The 19,278-nt window shown below is 43.7% G+C and overlaps 2 protein-coding genes across 5 annotated transcripts in view; one reads left to right on the top strand and one right to left on the bottom strand.

The window, feature by feature from the left end:
- The window catches only part of ak8 (adenylate kinase 8), an 82,969-nt gene extending 65,291 nt beyond the window's left edge, over positions 1 to 17,678 (bottom strand). For 2 of the 4 annotated variants that reach the window (XM_041900557.2, XM_041900554.2), the window contains exons 1-5: positions 17,581 to 17,678; positions 16,973 to 17,077; positions 16,379 to 16,463; positions 15,677 to 15,726; positions 3,128 to 3,238 (exon numbers count right to left, since the gene is read on the bottom strand). In XM_041900557.2, coding sequence (XP_041756491.1) covers positions 3,128 to 3,238; positions 15,677 to 15,726; positions 16,379 to 16,463; positions 16,973 to 17,077; positions 17,581 to 17,655 — 426 coding nt within the window. In that variant the 5' untranslated portion in view covers positions 17,656 to 17,678. Of the gene's footprint in view, positions 1 to 3,127; positions 3,239 to 15,676; positions 15,727 to 16,378; positions 16,464 to 16,775; positions 16,850 to 16,972; positions 17,078 to 17,580 lie in introns of all 4 variants that reach the window. The other 2 variants (XM_045225951.1, XM_041900555.2) reach the window with 2 other exon arrangements.
- Positions 17,679 to 17,754: 76 nt separating this feature from the next.
- Positions 17,755 to 19,258, top strand: spaca9 (sperm acrosome associated 9). Its single transcript, XM_041900558.2, has 4 exons — positions 17,755 to 17,842; positions 18,015 to 18,182; positions 18,258 to 18,454; positions 18,633 to 19,258. Exons 2-4 carry the CDS (start codon positions 18,039 to 18,041, stop codon positions 18,979 to 18,981), a joined length of 690 nt encoding a protein of 229 aa, XP_041756492.2. The 5' UTR covers positions 17,755 to 17,842; positions 18,015 to 18,038; the 3' UTR covers positions 18,982 to 19,258.
- Positions 19,259 to 19,278: the final 20 nt, after the last annotated feature.

Genomic DNA, 19,278 nt, shown 5'->3' with positions numbered 1-19,278 from the left:
CGCCAAGCAGCTTGGTGAGAAGGTGACAACAGTTGGTGCGGTTATTCGCAAATGGAAGAAACACAAAAGAACTGTCAATCTCCCTCAGCCTGGGGCTCCATGCAAGATCTCACCTCGTGGAGTTGCAATGATCATGAGAACGGTGAGGAATCAGCCCAGAACTACACGGGAGGATCTTGTCAATGATCTCAAGGCAGCTGGGACCATAGTCACCAAGAAAACAATTGGTAACACACTACGCCGTGAAGGACTGAAATCCTGCAGCACCCGCAAGGTCCCCCTGCTCAAGAAAGCACATATACAGGCCCGTCTGAAGTTTGCCAATGAACATCTGAATGATTCAGAGGAGAACTGGGTGAAAGTGTTGTGGTCAGATGAGACCAAAATCGAGCTCTTTGGCATCAACTCAACTCGCCGTGTTTGGAGGAGGAGGAATGCTGCCTATGACCCCAAGAACACCATCCCCACCGTCAAACATGGAGGTGGAAACATTATGGTTTGGGGGTGTTTTTCTGCTAAGGGGACAGGACAACTTCACCGCATCAAAGGGACGATGGACGGGGCTATGTACCGTCAAATCTTGGGTGAGAACCTCCTTCCCTCAGCCAGGGCATTGAAAATGGGTCGTAGATGGGTATTCCAGCATGACAATGACCCAAAATACACAGCCAAGGCAACAAAGGAGTGGCTCAAGAAGAAGTACATTAAGGTCCTGGAGTGGCCTAGCCAGTCTCCAGACCTTAATCCCATAGAAAATCTGTGGAGGGAGCTGAAGGTTCGAGTTGCCAAACGTCAGCCTCGAAACCTTAATGACTTGGAGAAGATCTGCAAAGAGGAGTGGGACAAAATCCCTCCTGAGATGTGTGCAAACCTGGTGGCCAACTATAAGAAACGTCTGACCTGTGTGATTGCCAACAAGGGTTTTGCCACCAAGTACTAAGTCATGTTTTGCAGAGGGGTCAAATACTTATTTCCCTCATTAAAATGCAAATCAATTTATAACATTTTTGACATGCGTTTTTCTGGAGTTATTCTGTCTCTCACTGTTCAAATAAACCTACCATTAAAATGATAGACTGATAATTTCTTTGTCAGTGGGCAAACGTACAAAATCAGCAGGGGATCAAATACTTTTTTCCCTCACTGTATCATTTTAAAAGGCTAATTGATCATTAGAAAACCCTTTTGCAATTATGTTAGCACAGCTGAAAACTGTTGTGCTGATTAAAGAAGCAATAAAACTGGCCTTTTGAGACTAGTTGAGTATCTGGAGCATCAGCAATTGTGGGTTCGATTACAGGCTCAAAATGGCCAGAAACAAATAACTTTCTTATGAAACTCGTCAGTCTATTCTGGTTTTGAGAAATTAAGGCTATTCCATGCGAGAAACTGCCAAGAAACTGAAGATCTCGTACAACGCTGTGTACTACTCCCTTCACAGAACAGCGCAAACTGGATCTAACCAGAATAGAAAGAGGAGTGGGAGGCCCCGGTGCACAACTGAGCAAGAGGACAAATAGTGTGTCTAGTTTGAGAAACAGACGCCTCACAGGTCCTCAACTTGCAGCTTCATTAAATAGTACCCGCAAAACACCAGTCTCAACGTGAACAGTGAAGAGGCGACTCCGGGATGCTGACCTTCTAGGCAGAGGTGCAAAGAAAAAGCCATATCTCAGACTGGCCAATAAAAAGAAAATATTAAGATGGGCAAAAGAACACAGATACTGGACAGAGGAAGATTGGAAAAAAGTGTTATGGACAGACAAATTGAAGTTTGAGGTGTTCGCATCACAAAGAAGAAGATTTGTGAGACGCAGACCAAATAAAAAGATGCTGGAGGTGTGCTTGATGCCATCTGTCAAGCATGGTGGAGGCAATGTGGGTGCTTTGGTGGTGGTAAAGTGAGAAAATTGTACAGGGTAAAAGGGATCTTGAAGAAGGAAGGCTATCACTCCATTTTGCAACGCCATGCCATACCCTGTGGACAGCGCTTGATTGGAGCCAATTTCCTCCTACAACAGGACAATGACCCAAAGCACAGCTCCAAACTATACAATAACTATTTAGGGAAGAAGCAGTCAGCTGGTATTCTGTCTATAATGGAGTGGCCAGCACAGTCACTGGATCTCAACCCTATTGAGCTGTTGTGGGAGCAGCTTGACCGTATGGTACGTAAGAAGTGCCCATCAAGCCAATCCAACTTGTGGGAGGTGCTTCAGGAAGCATGGGGTGAAATCTCTTCAGATTACCTCAATAAATTGACAACTAGAATGCCAAAGGTCTGCAAGGCTGTAATTGCAGCAAATGGAGGATTCTTTGACGAAAGCAAAGTTTGAAGGACACAATTATTATTTCAATTAAAAATCATTATTTCTAACCTTGTCAATGACTACATGTCCTATTCATTTTGCTATATTTCCTATTCAAACTAATTTCATGTATGTTTTCATGGAAAACAAGGACATTTCCAAGTGACCCGAAACTTTTGAACGGTAGTGTATATAAAAACAATTAAAAGCAGTTTCACCTCCACGAAAGACATGGAGCTGTATGTATCAAGCGTCTTCGATCATAATGAACAGTATTCTATGGACAGGTATGACCTGATCCTAGATCAGCATTCCTACCCTGAGGTGCTTTATGAATACGGGCTCTGATTCAGAAACGCTCCTGTCTTCTATCTTTCTCTCCATCCTGGCTTTTAAATAGAATCACCAAAATAGGCCTTTTAAGGGGCAGTTTTTTGCCGAAGGAAGGACCTTGAAAGACTGGAGGGGGAATGATAATGAAACTAATTATACCACGAGGACCTGCTTTTGCAGGCCCTGTGAATTCTTCCTTCTCGTTCTCTTATCAAACTTATTTTCTGATGTGCTGAGTTATTTGCTTCCACGTAAATTGAACAACATTGCCGGCTACTCTTTTTCTTACCTTTTCAGAAGCACAGGAAAGATATACTTGTCATACTTCGATCCCATATTCCACGTGAAGTAAGATCATGGGACAGTGTTATTTCTATCTAATAATTTTCTATTCCACTTTTTTTAAAGTAAGGAATGATAACTCAGAAATAAGGATACAGTGTCTCTAGTTCTTCACAGACACAATAAAATCCCCTGAACTGTACCTGTTGCTTGGTTTTGTACTGTAGAGCCTTCTTGGTTAGGTCAGTGTCTTCCTTCAGAATGTTGCTGGCTGTAATATGGATCACTTGAGTGTGTTCACACAGCTTCCTGGCCTGTGGGGATAAAAAATAAATGGCTTGAAAATAACAGGACAAATAGGCTATCAGTTCATAGAGGCAATTCATATAACTTTGCCACCCATGTTGAATTTACCACCTGTTGAGATAGCTGTGCTCTACTCTCTAGGAAAAACATGGAGCAAATAGGTGTGGTTCGGTGGTTTTTTGAATACACGCTGCTACCGTATGATACACTGAGTAGCATAAATATCCGGACAACCAAACCTGGTACAGATGCAGTCTTTTTTGTGCGCACATCACAGCACGGATTTCGACCCAGGCAAGTGCGGCATGATCTGCTGTGCTGTGACGCGTGCAAAACAAATGTAAACCTTGGTGAATACTGTATGTACAGTGGGGAGAACAAGTATTTGATACACTGCCGATTTTGCAGGTTTTCCTACTTACAAAGCATGTAGAGGTCTGTAATTTTTATCATAGGTACACTTCAACTGTGAGAGACTGAATCTAGAAAATCACATTGTATGATTTTTAAATAATTAATTTGCATTTTATTGCATGACATAAGTATTTGATCACCTACCAACCAGTAAGAATTCTGGCTCTCACAGACCTGTTAGTTTTTCTTTAAGAAGCCCTCCTGTTCTCCACTCATTACCTGTATTAACTGCACCTGTTTGAACTCGTTACCTGTATAAAAGACACCTGTCCACACACTCAATCAAACAGACTCCAACCTCTCCACAATGGCCAAGACCAGAGAGCTGTGTAAGGACATCAGGGATACAATTGTAGACCTGCACAAGGCTGGGATGGGCTACAGGACAATAGGCAAGCAGCTTGGTGAGAAGGCAACAACTGTTGGCGCAATTATTAGAAAATGGAAGAAGTTCAAGATGACGGTCAATCACTCTCGGTCTGGGGCTCCATGCAAGATCTCACCTCGTGGGGCATCAATGATCATGAGGAAGGTGAGGGATCAGCCCAGAACTACACGGCAGGACCTGGTCAATGACCTGAAGAGAGCTGGGACCACAGTCTCAAAGAAAACCATTAGTAACACACTACGCCGTCATGGATTAAAATCCTGCAGCGCACGCAAGGTCCCCCTGCTCAAGCCAGCGCATGTCCAGGCCCGTCTGAAGTTTGCCAATGACCATCTGGATGATCCAGAGGAGGAATGGGAGAAGGTCATGTGGTCTGATGAGACAAAAATAGAGCTTTTTGGTCTAAACTCCACTCGCCGTGTTTGGAGGAAGAAGAAGGATGAGTACAACCCCAAGAACACCATCCCAACCGTGAAGCATGGAGGTGGAAACATCATTCTTTGGGGATGCTTTTCTGCAAAGGGGACAGGACAACTGCACCGTATTGAGGGGAGGATGGATGGGGCCATGTATCGCGAGATCTTGGCCAACAACCTCCTTCCCTCAGTAAGAGCATTGAAGATGGGTTGTGGCTGGGTCTTCCAGCATGACAACGACCCGAAACACACAGCCAGGGCAACTAAGGAGTGGCTCCGTAAGAAGCATCTCAAGGTCCTGGAGTGGCCTAGCCTGTCTCCAGACCTGAACCCAATAGAAAATCTTTGGAGGGAGCTGATAGTCCGTATTGCCCAGCGACAGCCCCGAAACCTGAAGGATCTGGAGAAGGTCTGTATGGAGGAGTGGGCCAAAATCCCTGCTGCAGTGTGTGCAAACCTGGTCAAGACCTACAGGAAATGTATGATCTCTGTAATTGCAAACAAAGGTTTCTGTACCAAATATTAAGTTCTGCTTTTCAGATGTATCAAATACTTATGTCATGCAATAAAAAGCAAATGAATTACTTAAAAATCATACAATGTGATTTTCTGGAATTTTTAGATTCAGTCTCTCACAGTTGAAGTGTACCTATGATAAAAATGACAGACCTCTACATGCTTTGTAAGTAGGAAAACCTGCAAAATCGGCAGTGTATCAAATACTTGTTCTCCCCACTGTACATAGGCTAGCCTATAATGTTTAAATGCTTGTTGGGACCATGGGAGGTCTACCAGTGGTGGCACTGTTTCAGGTATTGGGCCATTTCTGCTAGCCTTTATAAGGGAAGTGGAAATAAGCCATTTTGAGAAGTCTCTTGAGCAAAGATGGCGGAAGCAGAAACACTGAGTCGGATGGCGCATTAAAGTCAATGGAAATGAGTGTAAGAATAAAAAAATTGAGCAAACAGGCTTAAGTTGTTAATGAAGATAAACCTCGGTCTAATAATGCCTTGTTCGTTGTTGGAGTACGTTTCATTGGATAAGGATGTGTTTTTGGGAGATCCATTTGCGGTCAAGGAGATGGTGGAGGACGCACTGGGAAAGGTTGAGTCAATCAAAGTGACCAGGGGTGGTATGGTGTTGATTTATTGTATGTCAGAAGAACAAAAGCAAAGCGCATTGTGTCTCTGGGAATTATCGGAGTATGAAGTAGAAAGCTTCGATTTTCTGAACAGGGCACCGGTAAAATGTGTCATCTCTGGCGTCGCGGTGGAAATTGAGGCTGAAAATCTAAAGCACAACATACCAGGAGTGGTGGATGCACGTCGATTGAACCGTATGGTGAATGGAACCACCATGTCGAGAGAAATGCCAAGCTCACCGACCAGCCTGCAGCAGGCCCGACCACCGAGGTTGAGGAGCCTAGCATCAAATGCATCCCCCACGCCGCCTGCTGACCAACAAGATCGAAAAGAGCCAGGGCCTAGCACCAACAGCATTTGGGTAATGTCACAACAAGCACCTGCACCTCAATTACCCCCGCCACTAGCACCTGACGACCTGTTGAATCTAACCAAAACTGAACCAGTGTAAGCAGAGTTTATTGTGGCTTGCAAAGTGAAATCGCAACCACAGCCAGCAACAACAAATGGACCCACTCAGTGTTCTTCAAACATACAGCGGGCCTTTGTCAGCAATGCCGACTGTGCTGTTGGCAGTGAAATATGATTCAAAATGTTGGAGCATCTACAGCAATGTGCAAATGTGTTCTCCACCCTGAAGAACGTATTCAGTGAAAAACAGACTCTGAACACAGAGCATGATACATCAACAAAAAGCTCAGCTTGTCCAGCTGGCAATTGAGAGGGACCTGACAAGTAAATTTAGCCAGGAAGGAGAATGGAATCAGAAACTTCTCATGAGGTTCACGACAGCATCAAGGAGGCTGCAACTCTTCTAAATGGTAAGCTACAACCTTTATGGCCCTGGCCGCCGTGCCAGAATTATTTATTCATTGGTTTTTCCTCATGTAAGCCTACTGGTTGTTTGGCAAAAAAGTTATGTAATGTATAGTTTAGTCCTTTGCTTTTTACTTCAATGCATCTGTGATTCTTAATGTCATTAGGCTACTTGCTTTTGCGGGTCTAATTGCTATTGATAGATATACAGTTTGGCATTATTTGATGGGTACAGGACAATGACCAATGTAGCCTAATTGGTTGTACTCTGAGGTGAGCCCTGGCACAGCGCTCCTGTTGTCCTGGCTGTCCACTCCGGTGGTGCTGAAATTGGCAGCACATCTAACATTGTCCTTTCAATAAGCTGACTGGCGGTAGCCTTCTGTCCATGGTCCTGAATCGATGGTTATGGTGTGTGCTGTTTTAATGAGTGGTTCTTGGGCTACCAGTCTTCGAGTGCCTTCTCTTCAATAACAGTTGTTGTGTATATGGCTGCATTTCAGATAAGCCAAAATGTTTTTACATTTTGTATGTCGCAGTAGTACCACCAATACCGTGTGTAGCCTACTAAAATAACTAGGCAAACGTTCACTCTGTTATCACTATTTTGCATTTCAGATTAATTGTGTGATAGGCTACTGAAAAGGTGATGCCAATACTATGAAAATGTTTTTGTTGAACCTTTATTTAACTAAGCAAGTAAATTAAGAACACATTCTTATTTACAATGACGGCCTACCAAGAGGCAGAAGGCCAACTGCGGGGACGGGGGCTGAGATAAAAAATAAAAATGTAGGACAAAACACACATCACGACAAGAGAGACACCACAACACTACATAAAGAGAGACCTAAGACAACAACACAGCATGGCAGCAACACATGACAACAACACGGTAGCAACACAACATGACAGCAGCACAACATGGAATCAGCACAAACACGGTGCAAACATTGTTAGGCACAGACAACAGCACAAAGGACAAAAAGGTAGAGACAACAATACATCACGAGAAGTGTGTGTGTGTGTGTGTGTGTGTGTGTGTGTGTGTGTGTGTGTGTGTGTGTGTGTGTGTGAAACTCTTCCATACAGAAAATATGGCACAACTGGAGAAGTGGAGGCTTGGTTACGCTCATTGCGTAGTGTCACAAATTCAACAGCAATGTAGCCTATAGTTCTAATTATTCAAGTTCAAGCTATGAAGCATGTAAGAATATTTTAGCCATGGTGCTCATTTTGTGGAGCTGATCTGTGTGTGTTGGTAGGCGCAAATTATGTGTAGGCCTACGGCAGTTATGTATGTCGTAGTGGGGCGCATATCTTTCTTGTGTTCTATAAAACGACGGTTGTTGATGTGTACGGCTACATTTCAGATACATTTTTGTATATTTGAACAGTAGTAGGACCAATCTACCTTGTTTTATTAGGGCTCTAAAGCAATTCTCGTTGTGCCACTCATGGATTTAAAATGGCCCCTCAGGCATGTCATCCTGGATCTGGGCCTGGTCAAACTAACAAGAAATCGAAGAAACTTCACATAATTGTTAATGCAGCAAAAAGGTTTTTGGATCTCCAGGACTTTACAGCTGAAACATTATTTTTTTTGATAAAGTTCCAGAGTTTTCACCCCACACAGTAGGTGGCGGCATGCACCTATAATGTATGTTTGCGGACCACCATAATACCATAGAAGAAGAAGAAGACGACATTTTAGTTTACAAACATTTGTTTGTTACAATCGAACAGAACAACGATAAAAAGGCTGGTCATAGTTTATTTTTATTTTTTTGTGTTCGATAATAACGTTCGGTTTCGAAAGTGAACGCAGTGTTGCATTTGGTTGGTGGATCTGCACAGCTGTACTGAGACAGGCATGGCAGCTCAGATGGGAGTAAGTCTGAGATGGATGAAGGTGGTAGGATTAGTGAGGAGTCTACCTACACGACTGTACGAGAGAAAAAAAAAAGGAAAAGGTTCAGAAAAGAGGATGAGGGGGGATTTACTACAGATGGGGACATAGATGGAAGGGGGGAATCAAGAAAAGCAAACAGGCAGGGAGATGAGGTACAGGAGAACAAAGTAATGGTGGTCTTTTCTGAGCCAACCAGCAAAATGTTACATCCGATTACCTTGTCAAAAGGCATCAAATCAGATATAGGACATGTAAAAGATGCTAGGTGCGTAGGGAAAGCTAAGGTATTGATATTTGCGGTTAATATAACTCAGAAAATGGAGGCTCTAAATGGAGGTACGGTGAAATGCCATATCGCTGGCAGAAGGGCGAAAGTGAGAGGGGTGATTGCGGGAGTACTGATGGAGGTGGATTCATCAGCTTTTATGTTAGGGAGTTTGTGCCAGCGCCGCTTCGGTGCTTTAAGTGCCAGCGCAAGGGACATGTGGCTAGCGTCTGTAAGTGGCAGAGACGTTACGCAAAGTGTGGGGGACCGCATGAATATGGCAAGTGTGGGCTGGAGGCCAAGGCAAGGTGCTGTAACGGTGGCGGGGAACATAGTGCTGCGTTTGGGGGCTGTATAGTACAGAAGCAGGAAGCGGGATGTATAGAGATAAAAGATCCCAAACAAGGTCAAGTATGTTAAAGCAGCACAGAGGGTTCAACGTACAGAACCTGTGAGGAAACTGGTGCAGCAGCCTCCGATGGAAGGGGGAGGTGAGGGAGTAGCACAAACTGGGATTTCCACCAAATGTGACCATCAGTGTGCGGTCACAAAATAATTGTTGGTGGTGAACAGGGTTGACTTCTTGGCGTTCATGTGTAGTGTGATGAATATGAGTGATCAGGTTAAGAACAAGTCTGCACGCATAGATGTGGTGGTACGCGCGGCCAAAGGTTTCCTGGGAATTACAGAAGCAACTGGAGTAAATAGCATGAGCTGTTGACTCAGTCAAGAGCTGATGGGTTGGAACATCCTATTTAGTCTGTTTTTTTGCGGTCCTTCAATGGAACTCTAGAAGCTTAATACCTAATAGGGCAGGAGTTTAAGAAGTTTGTATATGACATGGATGTAGTGCCAGATGTAGTGTGTGTCCAAGAGACACGGCTCAAACCTCAACTGGAGTTTGTGATTCCGGGATTCAGTTCGGTACGGTGTGATAGAGGGGAGGGGTCGGGTGGGGGTTGTGTTACGTTCGTTAATGAGGGGATGGCGTACAGAGTATTGGAGATACAGGAATTGGAATGTGTGGTAATAGAAATATGTCGGAATAGAGGTAACGTTGTAATAGTTTAATTTCTATAACCCCTGCAAACCTCATGTTAGCACAGTTAGAAGGGATTGATAGGACGTGTAGCGGTAGGAAGGTAATATGGTGTGGTGATTTTAATGCCCATAATGAACTCTGGGTTAGTACGCATAAAGATATACAATGGGAGTATAGTTTAAGAATTGATGGATAACAGGGGATTAGTGGGTGTTAATGATGGGAGGGGGACGAGAATCAACGTGGCGACGGCTACAGAGTCATGCTTGGACTTGACATTGGTATCTGCAGTGGTGTCAGGGAGGTGTGAATACGAAGTGATAAGAGAAACCAAGGTTGGGAGTGATCGTTTTCTAGATCCGGTGTAAGGTCAATATGGGTGTGTGTATGCAGAGTAGAGGCAATAACATGAGGTGCTTTGAGAAGGCTAACTGGAAGATGTTCAAGTACCTGTGTGAGCGGGCGGACGGGACAATCGTTATCAACGGAGGGGTCTGTGGATGAGTGCACTGAGGTAGTAGCGTCTGTAATTATATCAGTTGCAGGTGTGACTGTTCCAGTGTGTTCCGGGGGAGGAAGACGGTGGGTGGTGCCGTGGTGGACAAATGAGTGCGGGAAAGGGGATATAGCAGTACGGGTACTTAAGAATGGCTTGACAGAAAGGAATCTCATGGAGTATCAAAGGAAGAGAGCGATGGAGAGAAGAACGATTAAGACTGAGAAAAGAGAGGCATGGCGGGAATATGAATCCACTATTGGTAGAGGGACCGAAATTGGTGCGGTTTGGAAAATGTTTTAAAAAATGATGGGGAAGGGTAAAACTGCTGGAATTCCACTGTTGGTAAAAGGAAACGTCACAGCTGTACCAAGTAAAGAAAAGGCAAATGTCCTAGGTGGTGCATTTGCAGCGGTTCATAGACGTGAGCACCTGTGTGATCAGGGTAAGAGGAGACGTAAGGAAAAGTTAAAGGAGCATGGAGATGTCTTAAAGAGAAAAGGGGAATCAGTAGCAGCTATGGATGCAGAGTTTTCTATGTTTGAGATGACAAGGGCGTTGGAGGGCTGCGGGCGGACTGCTCCTGAAGAAGACAGGGTGTGTTAGGTGATGTTTAAGCATGCACCGAACAGTGTGTTGGAAGCAGTGTTAGGGTTGTATAATAAGGTGTGGAGGATTGGGGTGATACCTGGGTGGAAACGTGCGGTGGTGTTGCCGTTTGTAAAACCAGGTAAAGATCCCGCTAGGGTGGGCAGTTATAGGCTTATCACGCTGACATCCAACATGTGTAAGTTGATGGAAAAGATGATAGTGAGTAGGATGCATTTCTTGGAAGTTAGGGGTTTGATGAGCGTAGCACAGAGTGGGTTCAGGGGAGGGAGGTCTGACATGGATGTCCTGGTGACAGTTAGTACAGAGATAGCCAAGGCAATAGAAGAGGTGGTGAGTGTTATGCATTTTGACATTGAGAAAGCTTACAATACAATGTGGAGGGAAGGGTTGTTGATCAAGTTGAGAGCATTGGGGGACGTCTGTATAACTGGATCATGGACTTCCTTTTCGATCGAGTCATACGAGTGAGAGTGGGGTCAGAATTATCAATGCGGTTTAAAGTGGACAATGATACTCCTCAGGAAAGTGTGGTTAGTCTGGTGTTGTTCCCCCTGATGATTGGTGACATATTTAAGGAGGTGGGATAGGGAGTGGGTGTGGCCTTGTATGCTGATGATGGGACTGTATGGAAGAGAAGTGGGAATGTGAAATCTGTGATGAGGAAGATGCAAGAAGCTGTGGGAGTTGTGGAAGATTTGGTCTCTAACATAGGGGTTTAGGATGTCTGTGGCCAAGTCCTGCTTTATGGTGTTTTCTAGGAGGAAATTTAAAGATGTTAGGGCTGCAAATATACAGTCAGGATATAGGTAGGGTGTCTGACTTTAAGTATTTAGGTATGTTGTTTGATGAGAGTATGAAATTAAATGCAGGAAGGTGCTGAACCTCATGAGGGCAGTGGCAGGATATGATTGGGGGTTGGCTAGACAAACACTGTTGTATATGTACTAAGCATTGATCAGGTTATCTTTGGATTATGGGTGCTTAGTATATGGAACGGCAGCCAAAACGGTACTACAGCACCTGGATAGGATACAGTCAAGGGCCCTGAGATGGTGTGTGGGATCCTTCAGGACGACACCTGTTGAGGCATTGCAGGTGGATAGTGGCGAACTGCCACTGAGGATAAGGCGGGACAAACTGGCATTAGCGTACTGGGCGAGGTTGAAAGGGAGTTAAGGACATCCTGCGATCACGGCAACTGGGGAATGCTGGGAGCGAGGAGGGGGTAAGCAGAGGGCGTACGGGTGGACAATCGGGCAGAACGTTGTAGAATATGGACTGGGGGAGAGAGGGAGAGGGCCGGCAATTGCAATTGCATCTGTAGCTGTTTTCGAAACCAATTGCAGATGTGGACATGATTGAGGGCAGGAGAGAATGGGCTGAGGACGTGAGACGGTGTGTGGAGAGGTGTATAGATGATCGGCTTTATTCGTTTTTAAGGATATATACAGATGGTTCAAAGGATCCAGTCAGTGGAAGGGTGGGAGCTGAGGTGTATATCCCAGATTTCAATGTTAGAGTATGTCAGCGGTTAACTGATTGTGTGTCAGTGTATGGCGGCAGAGTTGATGGCCATGATTATAGGTTTGAGATGGTTGGAGGAGGTGAAACCACTGAGTGGTGATCTGCTCTGATTCGGCTGCAGTGTTGAGTAGTGTGAAGACGGGCAGGTCGGATAGGGAGATGATGTGGAGATGATGGTGCTGTTAACGGGATTGGAGAGGATGGGAGGGGTGGTAAGCTTTTGTTGGGTTCCCGCCCATGTGGGTGTGGAGGGTAATGAGAAGGCCAATGTGGTGATTAAGAGTGCGGTGAGGAGAGAGGGGGTAGATATTCAGGTCCCACTGGGCCGCAGGGAAGTCAAGTCTTTGATCCGGGCAAAAGGGTTCGATCTTTGGCAAAGGGAGTGGGATGCTAGTACTAAGGGGAGGCAATTTTATCGCATGCATCGATCAGTAAAGGAAGAGGTGGGGAGTAGGGGATGTAGGAGAGAGGAAGTTGTGTGGAGTAGACTAGGGTTTGGGCACACTGGTTTGAATGGCACGTTGTGGATGAGAGGGAGACATGAAACAGGTCTGTGTGATGAGTGTCTAGTGGAGGAAACGGTGGAGCAGGTGTTGATATTTTGTGAATTGTATGACGTAGATAGGGAAAGTATGTGAAAGGGTTAGAGAGGCTGGACGGTGTTGTGGTTTGGGTGGTGAAGTGGAAGGAGGAAAGGGAAGTGGTGTCTAGGGCTCTATTTCACTTTCTTAGAGGAACACTAATGAAGAGAATTTAATATAGTTAGGCCGTGACTGGCCTTACACTCTAGTACAGTAGGTGGCGGTGTATGCACCATGAAAGTTGGATGCGATCGGCTAACCCAATCCCAAAGAAGAAGAAGCCATTTTGAGAAGCCATTTTACATGTCAGCATCCTGTGGTGCCATGTGCCAGAATTGTTTGTTGAATGAATGTGTCTTCTTGAAGGTAGGCCTATAATTCTACCACAGGTATACAGTGCATTCGGAAAGTATTCAGACCTCTTGACTTTTTCCACATTTTGTTACGTTACATCCTTATTCTAAAATTGATTAAATCGTTTTTTTCCCTCATCCATCTACACACAATACCCCATAATGACAAAGCAAAAACTGGTTTGGACATTTTTGCAAATATATTAATAACTGAAATATCACATTTACAGTCGTGGTCAAAAGTTTTGAGAATGACACAAGTATTGGTCTTCACAAAGTTTGCTGCTTCAGTGTTATGAAATATTTTTGTCAGATGTTACTATGGTATACTGAAGTATAATTACAAGCATTCCATAAGTGTCAAAGGCTTTTATTGACAATTACATTAAGTTTATGCAAAGAGTCAATATTTGCAGTGTTGACCCTTCTTTTTCAAGACCTCTGCAATCCGCCCTGGCATGCTGTCAATTAACTTCTGGGCCACATCCTGACTGATGGCAGCCCATTCTTGCATAATCAATGCTTGGAGTTTGTCAGAATTTGTGGGTTTTTGTTTGTCCACCCGCCTCTTGAGGATTGACCACAAGTTCTCAATGGGATTAAGGTCTGGACCCAAAATGTAGATGTTTTGTTCCCCGAGCCACTTAGTTATCACTTTTGCCTTATGGCAAGGTGCTCCATCGTGCTGGAAAAGGCATTGGTTGTCACCAAACTGTTCTTGGATGGTTGGGAGAAGTCTCTGAGGATGTGTTAGTACCATTCTTTATTCATGGCTGTGTTCTTAGGCAAAATTGTGAGCCCACTTCATCTTTCCCTCGATCCTGACTAGTCTCCCGGTCCCTGCCCCTGAAAAACATCCCCACAGCATGATGCTGCCACCACCATGCTTCACTGTAGGGATGGTGCCAGGTTTCCTCCAGACGTGACGCTTGACATTCAGGTCAAAGAGTTCAATCTTGGTTTCATCAGACCAGAGAATCTTGTTTCTCATGGTCTGTGAGTCCTTTAGGTGCCTTTTGGAAAACTCCAAGCGGGCTGTCATGTGCCTTCTACTGAGGAGTGGCTTCTGTCTGGCCACTCTACCATAAGGGCCTGATTGGTGGAGTGCTGCAGAGATGATTGTCCTTCTGGAAGGTTCTCCCATCTCCACAGAGAAACTCTGAAGCTCTGTCAGAGTGACCATCGGTTTCTTGGTCATCTCCCTGACCAAGGCCCTTCTCCCTCGATTGCTCAGTTTGGCCGGGCGGCCAGCTCTAGGAAGAGTCTTGGTGGTTCCAAACTTCTTCCATTTAAGAATGATGGAAGCCAATGTGTTCTTGGGGCCCTTCAATGCTGCAGAAATGTTTTGGTACCCTTCCCCAGATCTGTGCCTTGACACAATCCTGTCTCGGAGCTCTATGGACAATTCCTTCGACCTCATGGCTTGGTTTTTGCTCTGACATGCACTGTCAACTGTGGGACCTTATATAGACAAGTGTGTGCCTTTCCAAATCATGTCCAATCAATTGAATGTACCACAGGTGGACTCCAATCAAGTTGTAGAAACAGCTCAAGGATGATCAATGGAAACAGGATACACCTGAGCTCAATTTTCGAGTCTCATAGCAAAAGGTCTGAATAGTTATGTAAATAAGGTATTTCTGTTTTTTATTTTTAAGAAATGTGCTAACATTTCTAAAAACCTGTTTTTGCGTTGTCATTATGGGGTATTGTATGTAGATTGATGAGGGATATAAAAAAAAAAGGGCTGTACCGTAACAAAATGTGGAAAAATCTTTTTACATGACAACTGGCGTAGTAGCTACTGTCTTATGACACAACAAATATTTGATCCCAAACAAAATCTATTCCATCGATTTTCATGACATCTCAATTCATCCTAATACTGTAGACTTTAAAAATGTAAAAAGGGATGGGGTCTCAATACTTTCCGAATGCACTGTATATATAAGGGTAAAGTACATTTATTATATGAATTTGTCCTTCCCTAGGTGTTAAAATCACAAGCCATATATTGGGACTGGTATATCTGTAAAGAATACTTATTGTCTAAGTGTACTTTCTAAAAAATAAAAATAGAAATTTGCAAGCTTGAATTTTGTCAATGATCAAATGTATTCATGTTTTTTTGTCATGTCATTCTTCTCTTTAGAAGTGAAATGCCAGCCCATTCTTTGCTCTTTGTTTTTAGTACTGAAACAAAGTTGTCATGTAAAAAGATTTCCCTGATCAAATATTAGCAGTTTCCCATTGTTCATCAGTGTTACATACATTTGGTAGGCCTGTGTTGGGAACCTTATGTCCTAGCATTTTGGAGCTCCCCTTTTCTCCGGTGTAAACCAAGGGGTGGCGTAGTAGCTACTGTCTTATGACACAACAAATATTTGATCCCAAACAAAATCTATTCCATCGATTTTCATGACATCTCAATTCATCCTAATACTGTAGACTTTAAAAATCAGTTTGAGACCAAACATCTACTCACAATTGTTCTTTTCCCTGATGCAGGTGGACCTAACAACATTACTCTGGGTACTGCAAAAATAAAACAAACATGTATTACGACCACAATTTAGTTTTTCAGTTAACATTATTCAATGAAAAGACATGTGGGATGTGAACGCCATGCGCCTCATAGGCTGCGTTTACACACGTATCCCAATTCTGATAGTTTTTTCCCACCAATTTGGAATTTTGACCAATCGGATCAGCTCTGAAAAAGAGCTGACGTGAAAAGGTCTGATTTGATTGGTCAAAAGACCAATTAGTGGGAAAAATATCAGAATTGGGCTGCCTATGTAAACACAGCCAGTGGCTGAAACTTCTCCTATAGTGCCACCTAGTGGTAGAGTAACAACACTACACAAATTCAGTTGTATGCACATCAGGGGTGTATTCATTACGGAAACCTTTTAAGAACCAAACGGAAGCAAACGGGTAGTGACCTACCTGAATTTGCCCAATAGAAACTCTAGTTTGTGTTTTCCATTTGGAGTAAACGGTTTGTTGCAAAACGTTTTGCAACAGAATCAGTGTAATATTTACACCCAGGTTTGAGCAAGACAGAGCCATAGGGACCATTTGACACCGTTTTTAAAGTAAATGTATATGAAGCAGAAAATGCTTAGTCACAAACTAGGCATACAATCATGAAATACCTACTGTATGTGGACCAGAAAGCACTTACCCTCAACACTGCCCCTTTTGAGAAGACCGACTAGATACTGGATGGGATCCTCTGGCTTATCAACCATAAGATTCATCACCAATGTCTAAAACAACAAAATCACACTCTACCATTAGAGCATGTTTATTTTTATATTTATTAAAATGTAAACAAGCAATGAAAGGGATGAAAGTAGTAGTGTTCATCACCAGCTCTGTTGAAAAAGGGTAAGATGACAGATCAGTCAGGGAGTTGAAGCAAAAGGAGAGCAGAGGTAGCCTGGGTTCTGACTAGAGGGAGTACAGCTACAACCGGAAGTGACTTTTTCATAGCAGGTTAGGATCATTAATGTGGCAGGTTAGGAGACTTGGGTTAAGGGTAGGAAAAAGGTTTGGGTTAGCTAAAATGCTCAACTAACCTGCTACATAAAGTCACTTCCGGCTGTAGCTGTACTCCCTCTTGTCAAACCGGTAGCCGGGTTACAGATCTGTTCTGTGTATGACAGGGAGTTGATATGATAGCACAAACAGATCTGAGACCAGACTAGAGAGGTGGTGGTAACTAGCAGGAATCTTTTGCAATGTTATTGTCAAATGAAATAGTAAATAGGTTTACCTGGACTAAATCAAATATTTCATGCTTCTCTGCATAAATAGCCATTTCAGGTGGAATTCTTAGGGGTTTTGCAGTTTCATCCATTGCAATAAGGTGATTTGCAGTCTGTTTGATGGGGAAAAGGTGGGATATTTTGTAACAAGATATATAAATATCCAAAATGAATACCAAACAACTTTGCCATGTAATTGCACAATGAAATTGTTTAATGTCTGGATGTCAAACAGTTATTCCATTGAATGTGACGAGAGCTGTATTTTGGCCTTCCTGCTATTTTATCCGTTTTTTCAGGGACCCCCTGAAAAGCACTCTGAGGCCCCCGTTGGTCCTACTTCTAGGCCCTCTGGTTAAAAGATTGACTTATCAAGTTAGCCAAAGTAAACAAGCTGCGTGTTTTTTGTTCTTTGCTAACCAAAATGCTAGCTAACGTTGCTAGCTAACGTTAGCTAACTAGCGAATTCTGACTATTAATAAACATTGCGTTTCATTTGGGTATTTGCCAACACTCATGAACTTGTACACTTATTGTACAATACCTAATGAAATGTGACTAAGTATATAGCTTAGTTTGCGCCTGGCTTTTGGAAAACTGTAGAATATTTTCTTACCTGCTTATCATATGAATCCAAGTCGCTTGCCAAGACGAATTCGCACGTTGCTAAGGAAAACGTTATTGGTGTCATGTTGCCCAGCAACGTCAGAACCTTCGTTGATTGTTGGTTCGACAGAACTCCCCAAGACTACATTCTGAGACCACAGCGCTTCGTTGTCAAACCTGAACTATCATTTAGCAAAATTCTGGGCTAACTAACTTTTTATCCATGGAAAAATTATTGATACTGCAAGACTGACTCGCACATAGACCAGCAGGTAAATTCTATTTATTGGGACCTGTCCAGATTAGTCTCGGAAACCCAGATCCTACGTTGGTACAAGGCAACCCGTCTGTCTAGAGACTTTGTCCAGAGCAGCAGAGTATTGTGCTGCAGCTCCATATAGTAAACTTCTTATCCATCTCAAATTGTATTTTCCTGTTGACAAGTGTGCACAACTGGCAAGGGTCACAATGAGTGAGGCAAGGGAGAGGTTGAAGGCCATTGAACACATGCGTAAGCTCTTCAAACAACAGCAGTTCATTTTCATAGCAGCCCTAGAGAGGTCACGGGAGCATGCTCATGATAGGACAGAACCAGTGGCATCAGTCATGCAGGTGAGACCATCTCAGCAGTTATTCTCACAATTCCTTTTTAAAAATTAAATAATGAACCTATCCCTTATTGCACAGGTTCAAGGGTACATGGAGCACCACTGCAGTAATGCCACAGATCGGCGCATTTTCACCCTCTTCTTGAAAATTGTGGGGGAGCTGAGGGATTTTCTGAGGCTCCTGGAGGGCGCAAACCAAAGCCCTGGAGGTGGCATCCTAGACACTTACAGGTTGCTTCTCAGCTACAACTGCAACATCAGCAAACTGCAGGCCCAGTTGAGTGATAGCTGGTTTGTCAATGAGTTGTAATGTACATCAAGGACTGCGTTTGACAATAGATATGGTAAATGTTGCAGAATATTAGTTGCATTTTTAAACTAGAGTTGCGAGGGTCATCCACTGTTAGACTATTTTGCCTGTGTTTTCTAACCCAGGTCCTTTCTTTGTCTGCAGTTACCCACATGATGAAGTGAATCGACTGAGCTGTGACGAGGCCAGGAACTACTACAGTGGTGTGGTAAGCCTTATCCCACTAGCACTGGAGCTACTGCAAAGGATGGCCAGTTCCTACACCTACTGCAGCCAGGACAACCCGTCTGCTGGGAATCCTAATGTTGATGTCCTTGAGTCTTCAGCACAGCGAGGTGGGACGGCTGGTGTGGGAGACATGTCTTTCAGCCTGACTGGGCACGCTGCTGGTGGTCATAACACTAGGCAGACCCAGGCTAAGAGAGCAGGCGCGTGGCATGCAAGCAAACCAGCCTGGAGACCTCCGGGCCTCACCGCCAGGATTAGGCATTAGGCCTTTGACCATTTCCTCTATTTTACATAAATCAGCATTGTAAGAAAGTTAGTTTCTCTTGGTTTGACTTGTGATTAACTATTACTCAGAACTTGGCAACCATATTACACAAATGTTTGATACAACAGACTGCAACTGGAAAAATAGTCTTCAACACCATTTGGGTTTTGAGACATAAGTGATTTCTATCAAAACAATGCAGTGGCTTTTCTAAACCCCACTGACACTGTAGAATTAGACAAAGATGGTACATTTTAGTCATTTAGCAGACGCTCTTATCCAGAGCGACTTACAGGA

Source organism: Coregonus clupeaformis, chromosome 16, assembly GCF_020615455.1.
Source record: "Coregonus clupeaformis isolate EN_2021a chromosome 16, ASM2061545v1, whole genome shotgun sequence".
Taxonomy (NCBI): domain Eukaryota; kingdom Metazoa; phylum Chordata; class Actinopteri; order Salmoniformes; family Salmonidae; genus Coregonus; species Coregonus clupeaformis.
Note: the sequence above shows the minus strand (reverse complement) of the source record. Positions and strands in the feature narration are given on the sequence as shown.

Excerpts from the sequence above, each read along its gene's own strand:
- spaca9 (XM_041900558.2), top strand. The coding sequence starts at position 18,039 with ATGAGTGAGGCAAGGGAGAGGTTGAAGGCCATTGAACACATGCGTAAG. Across the intron at positions 18,183-18,257 it reads CAGTGGCATCAGTCATGCAG|GTTCAAGGGTACATGGAGCA; the intron begins GTGAGACCATCT and ends CTTATTGCACAG. Across the intron at positions 18,455-18,632 it reads ATCAGCAAACTGCAGGCCCA|TTACCCACATGATGAAGTGA; the intron begins GTTGAGTGATAG and ends CTTTGTCTGCAG.